Below are 17,709 nucleotides of genomic sequence, written 5' to 3'. Positions count from 1 at the left end.
GCACAGTTCACACGACATGGATGTAACCTGGCAGCCGAGGAGAGTGGACTGGAATGCACATGCGTGAGCAATAACACCCTCACCGTACTAGTCAGCGGGGCGCTAGACACTGTTGAGTGAGCATGTGTACTGTGTGACCATCGCATTCAAAATGACTGAGCAAGTAGAGCAACGAATCTGCATCAGATTTTGTGTTAAGCTTGAACATTCCTCCATGAAAACTATTCAGATGATTCAGAAGGCTTTCAGGAATGATGCAATTAGTGCAGCACAAATAAAAGTGTGGCACAAACGCTTCAAGGATGGTTAAGAATCTGTTGAAAGTGACCACATTCTAGAAGGGCTGCAACAAGCAGAACACCTGAGAATGTTGTTGAACATATACTGATGGGTTAGGTTAAGAGACGCTGGGAGAATTGTGTAAGGTCCCAAGGTGCCTACTTTGAAGGGGACTGAGGGGTCCTTGCCCTATGTACAATGTTTCTTGTATCTTCTTCAATAAATGTCTCTATTTTCATATTACATGGCTGAATACTTCCTGGACTGACCTCGTATAGCCCTGGGCCTAGAAAACAATTGCTGGGGCCAGCAGGGGGTCGGGTGGGACAGTATGCAAGAGCCCTGGAAAACAAACTGCCTCAAACAGGGGGGACTTACCCAGCTGGATCCAAAAGCCCTGTGTCTCCAAGGGAAATTTAACAAGAGTCATCAGTTACTAGTGTCTTGGACAGCCATGGAAAGTGCACAAATGGGGGTGGCCTAACTAGGCTATTCAGAGCTTTGGGGGCACAGCACTGGCGCTAGAGACAGACGGTCCATTCAGATACCACCTCGATTGCTTCCTCATCATATAATCCAGGGCAAGTGACACAACTTCTCTGAGTTTCCTCATTGGTAAAATGGAGCTAATAGAACACATACCCTGTGGGTGTGTTTGCAGAATATAGTGAACAAGGTTTCCCAAGGGAGGTTCCACCACGGGGCACCATTCCTAGTTGGTTCCAAACAGCATCTGAATCACCACCCCAAATATTACCAAGAGTCCACACAGCATGGCCCCGGATTCACCTCACCTAAAATTCAGCTCACTGTGTTCCCCTATGAAACTAGTTCTCTCTTTAACTTCCCTGGCTCTCACCTTGGTCACTCAAGCTCAAAACCACTGTTTTCTCCTCTCAGCTTGATCCCTCTACACATCCATCCAATTACCAAGCCCCTGTGACCACTGTTTCAGCTGTGTATGTGTAGACAAGTTCCCTAGCCACCCTAGGTTTTCACTTCCTCATCTCTAACATGACAAGTAGGCATTTAAACAGTGGCTTTCAAATTTTACACCCTGGAAATCTTCCTCCAAACAGCTTCCTAGGACAAAGTCCAAAATCTAAAATCACTGGGCCCTACCATCCAGAGATGCTGGACCTGGGACAGGACCCAGAAATCTGTAGTTTTTGCATCTCCCCGGGTGATCCTGAAGGGTAGCTAGCTTTGGGACCCACTGGTGAATTCTTAGACATGGCAGATACTCAGTAAATGTTGGGAATGATAGGTGAGCAAGGCACTGGCATTCATGTGCCAGCTCACACCAACTTGAATCTATTTCTCTTTTTGACTTGGAATATGGATATGTAATCCTTTTACTTCCTGGACTATCTAATGCTACTTATAATTATTCCCTCGGGCTCAAATCTGACTTTATACAATTTAGGGTCCAAAAGATTACCCAGGGCGGTTCCCTATGCAGATGTGATTCCATTGTGGGTTTCCAGCTCTGGCCAACCTGCCGGCCCAAAGTGAGGTTCAAGTGGCCAGCTCAGCCTCTCCTTGGTCCTTTGGGAGAAGGGGAGTAATAGCAACCAAAGGGGAACTCAGAAGGAAATGGGTCATACAGGAAATGGGGGAGAGGGTGAGGGAAGTAGTGCGTGGCTCCCACGGGAAGGGCAGCAGAAGTGTCACTCTCCAAATCGACAGGAGCTTCCTGAACTGCTGATACCTGCTCGTCTCTCTCATGAGCACAATATCGTGTTTATCCCACACCAGAAGGTGAAATTTAGTCACCTACCTCCCATAGAGATGGGGCTGGAATTCTCAGAGAAATAGCACTCAATAAATTTGAACTGTTCTTACTTTTGAGTTCATTACTACCCTTGGGTTTTAATAGACTCGGTCTTAGTGTTTCTGAAAACCTTCTGGGGGATTTTCTGGAAAAAAATGCAGCTTTAGATTGGTAACCAAAGATATCTGCAGCATTCACAGGCACAAAGGACATGATTTAACTAAAGACCAAGAGCTTGATGATGTTCATCACAAGGATAGAAACTTGGCGGTCCAGAATTACCCTCTGTTTCTAGATCTATTCCACTGGACAACTTTTTGTCTTAAGTGACATTTTATGCTGAACCAGAGTTTAGCAAGTAGGTGGGCTCAGCACTTAGCTTCTTGTAACATGCAAAGCTTGGGAAATCAAACACACCATTGATTTGTTTGAAAGTTTTCCTAATGAAAACCTAAATTGATGTTGTGCAGATGGGAGTGGGGAGGAGGGGATGGATATGTACACACCTAATGGGTGTGGTGCGCACCGTCTGGGGGATGGACACGCTTGAAGCTCTGACTCGGGTGGGGGCAAAGGCAATATATGTAACCTAAACATTTGTACCCCCATAATATGCTGAAATAAAAAAAATTATTAACCTTTCCCTTAAAAACAAAAAAAAAAAAATCTCTGAGCAAGTGTTTATTGTCTAGAATATGCATAAAACTATACTGGGGGCTTATAACCGAGGCAGAACAGCCTAGCTAAGTAAGCCTCCAATCTCCTTTAAAAGTGGAAGTTTGTAACTATCCCTCCCTGCTGTGGACATTAACAAAGTTTCATCTTTATCCATGATCAAGACTAGTGGTTTTCCAAGTCTTTTTTCTTTTAAACCATAAGATCTTTTTGTTCAGCAAACTCTTAGGAGGAAGGCCAATGTGTCCAGTAGACAGAACAGAGCTACTGTGGCGGAAGGGTGTATATATGTGTGTGCGTGTGCGTACATGTGTGTTGGGAGCTGCAGCTCAGGAGTGAGCCCCACCTGCTATGTCGCCCTCCCAACAGGATTCCCGAGGAGGTGTGGAGAGACCCCTAGGTTTCCCAGCAATGGACTGAGATGCCCGACTTGGCCATGTGTAAGACAACTGTTTGTTTTCTACTTAAGCAAAGACAAGTGGCTTGTCCATGATCTGTGTTTCTGGTCCTGAATGTTTGGCCTTGTTAAAGAAATGAATGAGTCTGGCTGAGCACATCATAACCTCTGCAATTCCCTTTGCCAACAGATATTGATTTTGCCACCCGCAAGATTGCAGTACATTTGACTCAGACAAAGATCATTGATCAAGATGGTGATAAGTTCAAGACGAAAACCAACAGCACGTTCCGCAACTATAACTTGGATTTCACTGTTGGGGTGGAGTTTGACGAGCACACAAAGGGCCTAGACAACCGGCTCGTTAAGGTATTGATCCGCCTGGTGTTTTCCACTCACATGCTCTGTGCAAGGGCTGGCTATTTGGCTTCATGATGAAAAAAAATGATAGAAACAACCCCAGAAGGATCAGGAAAGGGGGACCAGAATAAACTTAACGATGCGGGCACGAAGCACGTATTGAAAGTTTAGTAGGAAGAGGCAGGATAAGGAGAGATGAACATCCCAACCTCTCCGGGATGTGGGGCAGGGGCCTATGGGTCACCTATGGACATGGGCCCAGCAGGCAAAGGGAAGAGGGTGAGGTGCAACGTCATGGGACAGTGACTGTGCCAGTTGGGTAGTACAGCTTCGTGTAAGGGACAGCTCTGCCCAGCTCCAGCCAGGCACTGCCATGGAGCAGCAAAGCCTTGCAGTGCCAGATTTGTTTTTAAGAGATGTTGAGGAATCAGAAGTTTCTATATAAAATATCTCAATTTTAGATAATCCCAACTGATTTAATTTTTTTTAAAAAAAAGTATGAGGCAAATCAAACAAAAAAAGAATCAGTAAACTAAATGAAGACAGGGTTCATCCAGTCCTAGTAACTTGGAGAAGGCTCGGGCAAGTTTGTGGCTTCCATGCTAGCATGGCCTTAACTCACAAGACGTAACCTAGGAAATCCTCCGGGCAGCCAAAGGCAGGCCTTGCAACTATTTGAACTATTTGAATGTAGGTAGGACCCTGAAAGCAATCAGAAGACAACTCTGGGCAGGAAATGGGAAGTTATCTCAAAGCCCAAAAACTTGAGTCTGCAGAAGAGGCAGGCCCTCCCAGGCAACAGGGAGAAGTGGGGTGGTGCTGGGGCAGGCAGGGCTCACAGCACTGGCACCCCAGCCCAGTGACCTGCCCCCCTGCTCACATGCATGCTCAGTGTGCCTGCCTTTGGTTTTCCAAATCAAATTACACCTCTTCTGTCCCCACCAAACAGGAATAGGGAGAAATCCAACCTCAGCTGTATATAAGGATTCCTTCAAAAAGAACCCCAGGGATACATGTCCAGGAGACTTGGAAGGGTTTCTGGTTTGTCACGGTTGCCACTGACAGTTCACCGTCCGTGCCCATGCAGTTTATATGAGGGTGGGCAGTTTGAATATTCATAGGATCCTTTCTTTTTTTTTTTTTTTTTTTTGAGACAGAGTGTCACTCTGTTGCCCGGGCTAGAGTGAGTGCCGTGGCGTCAGCCTAGCTCACAGCAACCTCAAACTCCTGGGCTTAAGCGATCCTACTGCCTCAGCCTCCCGAGTTGCTGGGACTACAGGCATGTGCCATCATGCCCGGCTAATTTTTTTTCTATATATATTTTTAGCTGTCCATATAGTTTCTTTCTATTTTTTTAGTAGAGACGGGGTCTCGCTCTTGCTCAGGCTGGTCTCGAACTCCTGAGCTCACACAATCCGCCCGCCTCAGCCTCCCAAGTGCTAGGATTACAGGCTTGAGCCACCGCGCCTGGCCAGGATCCTTTCCCATTGTGCCAAATCAGCCCCTGGAACATCTGTCCCTGCTCCCAAGCAGAGGGAGGGCAGAGCTGAGGACTCTTTCCCAAGGTAACCATGCTCTCACCCCCTGCAAGGAGCCAGTCCCTAGGGATCCAGGGTGACACAAAGAAGCAGGACCCTCCACCCTGTCCCTCCCCTCTCACCATGAGCCCCATCCTCCCAGGGTCAGGCCACCACCCTCCAACTCTTACCTTGTGCTTTTAGAAGCTCTTTCAAAGTCAGAGGCCTTAACTCTCCCTCAAAGCAGGGGGCAAAAGCTCTGGCTGCTCTCCTGGAGTGGGGAAGAAAAGCTATTGTAATTCTTTGGTGCTGACTCTAAAGCCAAGAAAACAGGACATTTTATTTCTCAATCAAGTTGTCCTATAGCATTGATAAATCTCACCCATTAAATCAAGGTTGAATTACATTTAGTGTTCCTTGCTAAAGAAAGTAGGGACATGAAAACCACTTTGGAAATTCTTCCATCAGAGCAGTCCTGGCATGAGAGCATAAGCTTCCGGGCCCTGGAACACCCACTAATAGACCCCCTCCCTGAGTGCGTAATGGATCCACACGCCTTTTCTGAACCTCTGAACCATGTGGCTGAAAGGCAAATTCATGCGACACCAGAACTGCTAGGAAAATTTGTCTCAGAATTTTTGCATCACTCTACTGTTCCAACCTAATCAATGCAAAATGATTCATTTTCCATCACCTTTCAGTTTGGGGTATAGGCTCTTGAAAAATAGGACTGTCCTGTCTGACTTATTCCTTTACCACCTTTGATGGTGGAGAACTTGCTCTTCCTGAAATCAATCACGCCCTTCTGGTCTTTCCTAACTCTGAAAGGACTCCATCTGTTAACACCACACCTACCCTTCTCCTGCCTCTTCCCTTTCCATTCTCCTTCCTCCCTCCAAGACCAGCGGTCAACCCTTTACAGAGAATCCTTTCCCACAGCTTGTCTCCTCTTTGCCTGCAGCAGAAAGCTAGAGCAAACACACGCGCGCGCGCGCACACACACACACACACACACACACACACACACACACACACACGCACACGATCTGTGGGGGGTGAGAAGTACCCAGGACAGTTTGCACAGCTTCCAACAAAGGGCCTTTCCCATGAGGATCACAATGCAGAGCAGGTGCCCTTGGGACTGCCTACTTCCTGCAAGTGGACTGGAACCCTTCAGCCGGAGAGGACGCCAGGGAGTGGGTGAGCCGCTCTCTCTGGTTAATTTCTGTTGCCCACGCTTGGTGGCATGTCTGAGTGCACACACACGTGTGTGTCTGTGTGTGTGTGTGTGTGCTGCACTCCTCATGCGGTTGTGCCCCAGGGCTCCGCTTCTCAACTCCTCAGTCACCCTCAGGAACCCTCTGAACATCTCCCCACTCCCCAGTTTGGAGGAGAGGTGCGTGTACCGCCCTCTAGTGCCCGGTTCTATGCCAGCCCAGCGCAGAAGCAATGAAACCACGTTGATCGTGGGGTCTGCTCTTCTCTGAGGGTCCTGGCATCCCCTTCTTCCTTCCTGTGGGTCATACATATTCCTAACTGCCTACCTTGACTCGTTTCTCAGAGAGTTTAGGGCTCCTTTCAAAACTACACAAGCTACCCCAAAATAAAATTACATTAAATAGAAGTAATTGATGTTCATGTAATGGAATATGGAGTGTCCCGCAGCCGTAAGAGAGGATGAAGTACTGATTCATGCTACCATATGGATGAACTTGGAAAATACGTTAACTGACAGAAGCCACACACAAAAGGCCACATATTGTATGATTTATATGAAATGTCCAGAATAGGCAAATTCGTAAAGACAGAAAGTGTTTGCCACTGGGGTTGGGGACAGAGGAAATGGGTAGTGACTGCTAACAGGTACAAAGTTCCTTTGGGGGATTATGAAAATCACCTGGATTTAGATAGTGGTGATGGTTTAGTGCACAACCTTGCGTACTAAAAACTACTGAATTGTGTACCTTAAAAGGGTGAGTTTTATGGTTTGTGAATTATATCTCAATAATAAAATAAGTAATTGAAATTGGGGGCAGATAGTAAAAGCAGGGAAAGCAGGTGTAGACGATGACAGTTAGAACCCATAATGCTGCTGTGACGCCAGGAGAAGACAGGAGCGCCCGGAGAAGGTGGCAGGTAGTCGAGGAATCTGCCTCCTCCCTCCGGCAGCACTCAAGGATGGAAGAACTCTTCCATGAAGACAAGTGCGTGGATGGGTTAAGCATGTTAATGCTCTGAATTTAAAGATCTGTTCTTTTCTTTTCTAAAAAACAAATTTATTGGGGAGTGATTCAAATTTATAGAAAAGTTATAAGACTATAACAGCGAACACCTGTATACTGTTTACCAAGGGTTACCGATTGTTAACATTTTGCCCTGTTTGCTTCATCATTTTTACATGGTTTCTCTTTAATAGACATATATTTTGTTTCTAAAAAACCTGATGCATTACCTCTAAATAATTCAGTATGTATTTTCTAAGAATTAGGAAATTCTCTTATACAACCACAGTATAGGTATCAACTTCTATAACTTTAACATGAATACAGTACCCGTATCTAACGTACCATAAAGGGATGTTTTTAAGGATGTTAATTTTGGACACTGTGATAGGAGACATCATTGTGGGGGCCCAGTTTCCTCCTTCTGTGCACAACCACCTACCCTTGGGACACACTCCCTCTTCATCCCCAGCTCAGAAGCAATGACTTTCTTCGCTTGTATCTGTTTCCTCAACCTCAGGATCTTTTAAGGCAATTGAGTCTTTTCTTAAAACCTCCTCTGATGTAGCAATGAAGGACGCCAACTAAAAGCAAATTGAATTGTGGAATTTTAGTTCATTTAACCATTCTCTTCTTTGTTTCTGCTTCCCATTGTCTGTTTTACGTAGGAGTAAGGCTATAATATTGTAAGTATTATCATGATTTATTTTAGGGTCAGAATAACTTTTAATCTTGCTGTGCAATATGAGTTATTAAAATAAAATATTAGGACAGGCCCCTTACATTAACAGTTTTCTCCTTCCTTCCTTTCTTCCTTCCCTCCTTCCTTCCACAAAATTTGCTAAACCCTTACTACATGCCAGGTCTGAGTCAGGAACTAGAGGTAAAATGATGAATCAGACCCCCTTCCTGCCGTCAGGCATCTCAAGCCTCATGGGGAAGACAGACAAGTAGATGGACAGGGACTATACAGTGTCCCTGTTGATGTACATGTATGTACTCTGGTGGGACCATGGAAACTAAGGCAAGGAGGCAAGTGGACTTACCGCAAGATCCCGTTTCAATAAAATCATTCAGTCACAGAGAGTCATTCAACAATGCTGGACACTGTGCTAAGTCTGATGTTGCAGAAATGAACAGCAGGCGTGCCCTCTTCTTTCATAGAGCTTATTGTCTATTGGGGGAGACAGATGTTAATTCAACTGACATGTACTAGGTGCCTATTGTGTACAAGGCAATCTGGGAGTGGGGAGAATAGAAGACATGAGTCCTTTCTCATTTATTTGGGAGGAAACTCAGCGTCTGAAGCCAACCATGGACAACAGCAAATAAGTATTCCAGACAACATCTCCCTCCCAGAAGAGCGAGGAAAGCACCCTGCGAATTGAGCTTCTCTAACCCCTCAAAGATATGAGGCTTTGGATAGCCCAGAAGGAGGAGGAGACTTTCTTTATAAAGCATGTAGAATTTTATTTTTAAATTAGCTGTGGGAATATTAATATAGACAGATGGTTAAAAAAATTCAAACCGTAGAACGTAAAATTTTTTTCCCATCCTAGCCCCCCGGCACCCAGTTCCCTCCTGAGGGAAAATCACTATTAAGGGTTTCTTTTACCTCCTTGCAGAGAATGTGTGGAAATATATGCATATATAGACATCCCCCTCCTGTTTTATGCACATAGCTCCACTCCTTGTTTTTTCAACTTAGACAATACACTGTGGCTGTATTCTTTCAATGACTGCATAGCAGGGGTGAACCAACCATATTTAACTAGCCCCCCACTGACAGAATTTATGAAGCTTCTAGTCCTTTGCTGTAACAAACAATGCTGTAATGCATTGGGTAGTAAAATGAGGAGGAATAAAATTGTACATAAAATATATAATATGGTAAGGTCAAATATTATTTTAGAAATAGGTAGATTTAACAATCTGTGGAAAACAGATTTGCACCAAAACTCAGCTCCGAATATGCAAGGACAGTGGAAAAAGATCACAGGTGAGTTTATCACCAACTGGGTTTACAAGATATAAAGGAAAATAAATGTCTGGTCCTTAGCATAATATTGTTCAGAGGGGCGTGATATGGTTTGCACATACTTGGAAGAAAATCAACTAGCATCAGGGTCATGCCCAGGGAAGAACTGCACAGACACAAAGCCATTCTTGGATGGGAATAACAAAATCATCTTAGGAGGTGCGTGTGCAAGCCTAATTTGGACAAAGAGGTGGTTGTCCCTGCAGGACCACTTGGGGGTGGTACAGATTATACCAAGGGAGGTAGTAGGCAAGGTGAAGGTGGGGGATAGAAGCAGGGGGAGTTTGGGGAGTTACATAATAAGTTAACATGTGCACAAGGGTTTGAGTGCTCTTGGGGTTCAGCAGGCCTATGGCTTCTCCAACCTGCTGGCCAGCTCACCTGGTTGTGCATCACAAGTTGTGCTGCTGGCCCTGTGCTACTAACCAGTTGGCACTGCTGCCTGGTGGAAACCGAGGACCAGGAGAAGGTCCCCCCTCCTGGTTCTGGAAGAGAAGACTGGCACTGGAGCCATCTGGGTGACCCCTGTTTAGCAGCTCCCCTGCCTTTTTCATATCCTACAGTGGACAATCCTCACAATGTGATTCTTGTAGGAAAAAAATCCCAGAAGTAGAATTTCTAGGTCAAAAGTATATGCAATTTTATATTTTTGAAAGGTAATATAAAAGTTCCCTCCAAAGAGATTCATACTAGTTTATATTCCCTCCTGCCATACCCCCTCTAACTCAGTATATTATCAAACTCTTGGATCTTTGACCATATGATGAATTATATCTGAAAAGCAAAGTCTTAATTTGCATTTCTCTTATTATGAGTGAAGCTGAATATCTTTTCTTATGTTTAAAAGCCATCTGCTAGGGTTTGGGTTTTTTATTTTCCCCTTACAAGCTGTTGGTTCATGTCTTTTGTTGACATGAACTATTAAGTTAATGATCATTTTCTTATTTTAAAGATCCCTTTAAGGAAATCAGGTCTTTGCTGATAAGTTACAATTTTTCCCCCAGTTTTTTATTTCTCTGTTGACTTTGAAGGTATTTTCCCCTTCTAGAAATTTTATATTGTTACATAGTGAAATTTATCATCTTCCCCCACTGATTTGAAGTGCTATCTTTACCCTATGGAAAAATGGCAGAGTAAATTCCTTAAAAGGGAACAGAGCAAGCCACAATATGCCAGTTTGGCTGGAATGGAGAGTGTGTGTAGAAAATAAGATCAGAAAGATCTTGGCTCCCTGAGGCTGAGGGCTCTGCAAGCAGGAGCCAGGAATGGCTGCAGGAATTGCAGGTGCAGGTTTAGATTTGTTCAGTCCCTCAAGACCACATTTTGATTTGCCTGGGAATCTGTCATTGCAGACACTGATCGTCTGGGAAGGTGATGTCCTTGTGGCTGTGCAAAAGGGAGATAAAGAGAACCGCGGCTGGAGGCAGTGGGTTGAGGGGGACAAGCTGTACCTGGTAAGTCCTGGGGTCTGCCCAGCTCCCTTACACTCTGCTTGTACAAACTACTGTGGTCACCTAGCTGGGTCCTTTGACAAGAAAAATGGCCTCGAGCTTCTCCCCTGAGCTCCAGCCAAATGTGTGTAGTCATATAGTCAGAAGGCCATTCCGATCTGGCTCAGGGAACTCCAGGAAGAAATCTATATATATGGCTGTTTCTGTGAATGGCTGCAATTAAAAAGAAAGTTCAAAATGCTGAGTTAGGAAGCCGAGATCCAAGGAGAAATGCAAGGAACCTGTTAAAGACCAGCTGGGGAGATATGTGAACCATAGAATGTAGATGCCCTCTCACAGTTATGGGAGCCTGGAAGAAAGGGGGCATGGGGTGGAGAAGGGGCAGCTGGGTCTGGGAACTGCCTCAGGCATTGACCTCTCTCTATGACGTGTGTCTGCCTGACCCCCAAATATTTTAGGTTAATTTGGTATTAAAACAGAGTGGTAGGAACAATAGCTGATATCCTTAAATAATTTATATCTGTCTAGACAGTTTAATTTTTCACTCTTCAATCTTCAAGGTAATTTATGGATCCAGCATTCAAATGGTGAAAAATCTTTCCCTCCTTCGTGCATTCAGTCATTCATTTGTAAATGAATGTCTCAATCAATAGCCCTTCCTTCCTTCCTTCCTTCATTCACCTATGGAGTCAGGCAGGTGCCTGACTCCAATGTCAGTATTCCTGGTGCCATTGTGCCCTTCAGAGACAGCCTTGCTTCATCTGAGATCTGTATTTCAGAGGCAATGTCGGCCAATGATATATGGGAGGCATCCACCATGTTTTCCATTGACGACTTTCTCTACCTGCTCTGGGTTAGATGATGGATTTTTTTAATTGTAATACAATCCCAATGGTCCCTGTGGCTGAGACAATGGATCCATCATCAGCTGCGTGATTGTGGTGGTTGTCCCCACGCTCACGTTTTTCTGTCCTCCTTCAAGGGTCAGAGAGGGTCAAATAAGGCCTGGATCTCCCTGTGTCTGTATGAAAAACAGCACCTGTGGCTGCACAGGCAGGCCTAAGAGAGCCCTTCTGCAGGTCACCCCAGTCATTTCGTGTGCCTCCACCAGCCTATGTTCTAATCATCAGAGGACAGAAAGCCCACAGGTTGGGGCCAGCTCCCCAGGCAGCATCCTCCGGGCCCTTACCTGCCAAACACTTCTCCACACTAGACCCTTCCCTTCCTCATGGCTTTGCTGCCTTTTATAAATTAGGTGATGTTGCTTTCATCATAGGAGTAGGAGAAATCCCACCCGAGAGGGTCATTTCTTTGCATTTTTCATTTTTATAGTTGTTCAGGCTCAATTCAAGTGTCAAAACTGAATTACTGCTACCTACAGGGCATGCCAGCTGAGGGGTCTGTGAGATGCCCTTTGCCCAGAATGACTAAGTGTCTTTTTCATTCCAACCTCCCATCCCCAGACACGGGGAGGGCCAGCAGCTGGGCAGACGGAAGCCCTGGTTTGTTGGCCCCTCATCCACTTTCTGATGTTGCAGGAGCTGACCTGTGGCGACCAGGTGTGCCGCCAAGCGTTCAAAAAGAAGTAATGGCCGCACGGGAGGCCTGCTCACCACGTGCTCCCCACTTCCCTCCCCGCTGGCCTTGGGAAGCAGCGTGGGGACCTCACACTCCTGATGGAGCCCCATCAGGGCATCTGGGTGTGTTTTAAACAGAATGGCCGCGCAACCGTGACAGACTTATTCTTTCTCCTTTGAAACCTAGCATTAAATGGAAAGACAAAAATCACTACTGTACTTTGAAACCTTTCATATCTGTCTCCCTTTATTTCTAGAGCTGTCAAAAGAGGTGACTGCCTGCTTGGTTTTTTTGCATGGCTTCATTGTTGTTGTTTGTTCATTTCATTTCATTTTATTTTATTTTTTCATTTTTGTTTGTTTTTTGGGGTTACGGATGGGGGCCTGTTTTACCTAGAAGCATTCTCTGGCAAACACAGCATTGCCTACTGATTCCTGAACATCCCTCATTTGAGATTCATTCCTTTCACCAGCACATTATTTCTCAAAAATTCTATTTCAAGATACATGTGACTTCCAGTTTACACCTTGCCCTGAATAGCCCGGGCAGAGATATCCCCAAAAGCTTCAGCAGATAGGCAGTGCCAGCTGCTCTTGGCCCAGGCCAGCCCTCTGCCCTTCAGCCCTGTGCTGCAGAGAGTCACTGAGCACGTGTCTGCCCAGCCTCAGTGTGGCTTCTCAACCACTGCCCCATGAAGGACTCTGCAGGCTCTGGGGCCAGGAGGCCTGAGTTCAAGTCCTGCCACTCTACTTCTTAGCTGGGTGACCATGGGCCTGGCATTTGGCCTCTCTGTACTCATTTTCCTTTCCTATAAAATAGAGGAGAGATAAAACTATCATCTCCTCCACTGGGTCACTGTGAGGATTAAGCAATTTAATATCCTCAGAATGCTTGAAACGGGTCCTTGTACCTGGTAAGGGCTCAGTCCCTGTTATCTCTGAGCCTTATGCTAAATTACTCCCTCCACGATCTCAGGGGTCCGGGTGAGTGGATGCTAAGTAACAATAGGTCAGTACCTCCATGGCCTGGTGATTTCAAACCTTAGGTTTATTACTCTGAGCAGAAGTGCATCTTGCTGCTGCATACACAAATGAAATAATGCACTTGGAAGGGCATAGTGGTTAATGAGGATGGATTTGTGATGGATCATTCAAGGGGTCCTGAGTCCATAGGGTCCTATAGGTCAAAGCCATCTCCTTCATCCCTCTGCAGAGGGCCTGGAATCCCACCATGAGGAAAGAATGTCCTTTGAAAAGCAGGTGTATCCCAAGAGGGTAGCACATGGTGTTAGCACCATGTGTGATTTGAATGATCAGATCTTCCCATTGACCCTGAGCATCGTAAATGGGACTAGGGGGATGGCTAGAAAGGCTGCAATCTGGCCATGTGGCCCAGGGCCAGCCTTGGCTCAAGCCCTCTGACCAAGCGGCCATGCCATGGGCCTCCTAGCAAGCTGTGGTCCCAAATGACCGTGCCACATTCCTGCAGCAGAAAAGCCAGGAAAGCACCTGGCTGGAGCCTCGTGCCAACTGGGGAAAAGACGGGGGGCTAAGCAGAGGGACTGATGAAGTGGGCCCTTTGTGCTACCTTCCCAGAGGTTGCCCAGGAGCCCCACAGCCCTGGTGCTCCCCCAGTCTCGCCCTTGCTCCCTGAGCAGCCTCAATGACCCTCTCTTTTGCCCCTCAAGAAAACCCTACTGAACGAGATGTCTGAAGCCCACTGGGAACTGGGAAGTGTTCTGCCCAGGGAAGGGGTTAGTATTTATTAGTGACTTTTGATCCTGGGTTTCTGAAAGACAATAGTCCCCCAAGATTCTGTGAAAATGTTCATAGTCAAATTAACTTCAGAAATTTGGAGAACCATATCCCCTTCCTAGAACTTCACAATGAGAATTAGTATTTTTAAAGCTCTGAAAAATTCTGCAGCAAATAATCCTTGGGATCCCTTTCACCCAACAGAGTTTGACTCCACGGGTGTTTCAGAAGCACTGTACTCGTTCCCCACATGTGCATACCACTTTTTACATTATGGATAACAAACAATATAATTTAAAACTCTCATTTTCCAAGTGGGATACTCTCATTATATTTTTTCCACAACTGATATGTAACTGAATGAATTAGTTTGCCTACAGTGTGAAAGACTGATAGTGGCTGTACTCATGCTACTAATAATTCTTTTTCCAAAAAGATGCATCTAAACTCAAATTTGAGGCCCCACTTCAAAGCCAGGGTAGTTATTTGGGCCAGGGCCTCCCTTCTGTTTCTCACTGTGGACAGGATGAGTCGTCACCTGCCTCATATTTCTATTTCCTTGGCCTGTTTCAAAACCCAACCATGGCAGGAATGCTTCACTCCAGCACCAACAAGCCTAGGTGGGAATGGAAGGGGAAAGGTTACCTTTTAATTCCCATCTGGGGCTTACACTGGGGGTGGGGCTGGGGGTCTGGTGGGAAGGACTCTCAGAATCTCAGAACCCAGCCCCTAGGGGTATCATGAGAAAAGATGGACTTAGCTATCAACCAGGGTGGCTGTTCTTGCAAGTTAAAGAACACTTGTGCCAGGAAAGTCCAGGTTCACAAATGGGCAGCACTGCAGGGTGGCTCAAGCATGGACTTTGTCATCAGCCTTTGGTTCAAACCTCAGTACTCTCCAGCTGTGTGACTATGTGGCAGTTACTTCCCCTCTCTGGGCCTGTATCCTCTCATCTGTAAAATGAGGACTACAGAACTTGCTGCATAGGGGGTAGTGAAGGCTGAATAAGATCCTAGCACAATGCCTGAAACAGTCAATTCTCCCTCTCTCTCTCTCTCTCTCTCTCTCTCTCTCTCTCTCTCTCTCTCTCTCTCTCTCTCACACACACACACACACACACACACACACACACACACACACACATACATTCTCCTTCACATATATATATATGACGAGGTGGTGATTCCCTTCATGAAAACTCTTTGTTTTCTGAAAGCTTTAGCACTGTGATCCCTCACTATGGTCATTTTCAAACTTGAAGATCAAACAAAAGGATTTATTGAAGACACAGATTTCTGCCCACTCACCAGTTCTGGTTCTGCGGTCAGGGATAGGGCCCAGAAATCTGTACCATTGCAAGCTCCTCAGGTGAGTCCCCTTCAGGTGCTTGGCAAGCACACTGATAAACCCTGCCTCGTTCATTTAAAACATGATCATTTTAAAACACATATTCACCCACTTATGCGTACCCACACTCTCAAGCAAAAGCCCAAGTCCATCTCCACAGGTGGGCAAAGCTAGGTTAGCTGGTGTCCAAATTTCGTGTGAACCATTCACATATCTCTCTGCTGATGCAGTATCAGGGCCCCTGCCTGTGTCCCATGAGTCCTGCAAGAGAAGTGATGTTGCCCTCTCTGCAGCAGCTTTGTGATGGGGGAGGTGTTTAGGCACAGGGAGATGGCTGCCGGTGGTGGGACAGGGTATAGTGGAGAAGGAACTAGCACAAGCAAAGGCACGAGGCAGAAAAAGGCAAAGAAGTGGGTGTGTGGCCACCAGCCTGTGGTGGAAGAAGGGAGGGCCAGGGGCTGTCATCTCAGACTAGGGTAGGTTGTGAACGCCTCGCTTGGCCTCAGTCAGTGCACCATGGGAGCCAGTGCAGGCTTCTGAGCACAGAGTGATGTGATCTGGGATGTTGGAGCTCAGAAAATGATGCCCACAAAGTGTGCTGCTGTGGCATGCTGAGTACTTAGAACTAAAGAGCATTGGAAGGCCTCAGAAGCAGCTCAGAACCAAGGTCTCACTGACCTCCTGCCCTCGCCCCCATCCTCCCCCAAAGCGAGTTATAGAAACCAGAATTCCTCTTCTCCTAGGCGGGTCGTAGAAACTAGAACCCCTCTCCTCCAAAGCTGCCTGTAAAGCCTAGAAATATTACTCTAACCTTCTCTTGCCTTTCTGTCTAGGAAAAGACTTAGCCTAGTCTGATATTAGGTCGTAAGACCTTCATTCCAGAAGGATCCTACCCCATACCTGGGAGGAGAAAATGCTACAACAGAGAGGCCAAGAAGAACCCAAACAGACAGAACTTGCTGGGCTTCTCCACTCAGTCTATGACCGTTAGATCACACTCTTTTTGTGCAATCACATTTCTACACGGCTGTCCACTCTTCATCGAACATAAGCATAAAAGTTTTCCCTGGGTCTTTGGGTCTTCATTCCTGAAGGCTGTGGTATCATAGAAAACTTTGATTAACTGAATTTGTTATTCTTTTCTCTTGTTAACCTGTCTTTTGTTCTTCTGATGGGAAGGAGAGGGATCACACCTTTTCGCCCCTACAGGGACACGGCCCAGGAAAGCACTCCAGCCACCGTCGGCAGGAGAGATGAGGGCGGGGAGAGGAACCCAGGCTCAAGTAGCTCAGGGGTGAAGCAGTCAGGGACCCACATGCGGGCTGCGGAGTGGTCACAGGACGAAAGGGAAGAACAAGAGAGCTGCTTGGAGGAGCTGCTGCCCTGGGCAACAAGGGCATGAAGCTCACAGGGAGGTGAGGACATAGAGATGGTTGTGGATTTTAGGAAGGGAGAGAAGGGCGGTCCTCAGCACAGCTCAGCAGCGGCAGGGGGACGGGGGGGTTCCAGGGCGAACATCATGGGTTTGGGTTAGGCCTGTTCACGTGAGGCGACAGAGCAATGATCACAAAGGCCAGCGTGCCCTGTCCCCCTCGCCCACTGCCACCCTCCAGTAACTAAGCCTTGCCCACTTCAAGGAACCTAACAGCACCTGCCAATTGCGGAGGGAGGGAGGCCTGGGCCAGGGCCGGAGCTGATGGAGAAGTCAGCCTGCTGCAGCCAGTTTTTTGAGGCTGGGAGATGACAAGTCACCAGGGTAAGGGGAGTAAGAGAGAAAGGGAGGGGAGAATGGGAGAGAAGAGAAAGGAGGAAGAGAGAGAACAGAAGGGAGTGGAACGGGAGGAGGCAGAGAAGAAGGGAGGCGAGGAGGGGGAGGGGGAAAGGTGGGGAAGTATAGGAGGAGAGGGAAGTAAAGGGGGGGGGAGAGGGAGAGGAAAGACAAGGAGAGGAGGAGAGGGCAGAGGAGGGGGAATAATGGGAGAGAGGAGAGGAGGGAATAGGAGGAGGACAGGGAGAGGAGGGGAAGAGACGAATAAGTGAAAAGAAGGGAGAGGGGTGGGGAGGAGAAGCTGTTCGTCACCAAGGAGCGCAGAGAGAAGGAGTGATGGGAACTGCATCTCGACTAGCCAGGTACCCAGGCCATAGCCAGAGCAATAACAACAGCAGCAGATCCTAGGGGCTTTCTCTAGTTTTTGTTGTTTTTCTCCAAAGCACAGGAAGAGTCATTTAAAAACAACTAGACAATTAAGGCAGAGCTAGTGCACCCACCGGAGGCTTGGCCTGGACCCTTAACTGGTCCTCAAGGCAAGGAACAGAT

The 17,709-nt window shown here is 46.7% G+C and overlaps 1 protein-coding gene across 3 annotated transcripts in view; it reads left to right on the top strand.

Annotated features, from left to right (window-relative positions):
* Positions 1-17,709, top strand: part of RBP2 (retinol binding protein 2) — a 39,569-nt gene that overhangs the window by 13,052 nt on the left and 8,808 nt on the right. For 2 of the 3 annotated variants that reach the window (XM_045539278.1, XM_045539269.1), the window contains exons 3-4: positions 3,316-3,494; positions 10,615-10,716. In XM_045539278.1, coding sequence (XP_045395234.1) covers positions 3,316-3,494; positions 10,615-10,716 — 281 coding nt within the window. Of the gene's footprint in view, positions 1-3,315; positions 3,495-10,614; positions 10,717-12,251; positions 12,525-17,709 lie in introns of those variants that run through there. The other variant, XM_045539270.1, reaches the window with a different exon arrangement.

The sequence above is a fragment of the Lemur catta genome, chromosome 1 (genome assembly GCF_020740605.2).
Source record: "Lemur catta isolate mLemCat1 chromosome 1, mLemCat1.pri, whole genome shotgun sequence".
In the NCBI taxonomy this organism is placed as follows: domain Eukaryota; kingdom Metazoa; phylum Chordata; class Mammalia; order Primates; family Lemuridae; genus Lemur; species Lemur catta.
The sequence above is the reverse complement of the archived record's forward strand: the minus strand, read 5'-3'. Positions and strand labels throughout refer to the sequence as shown.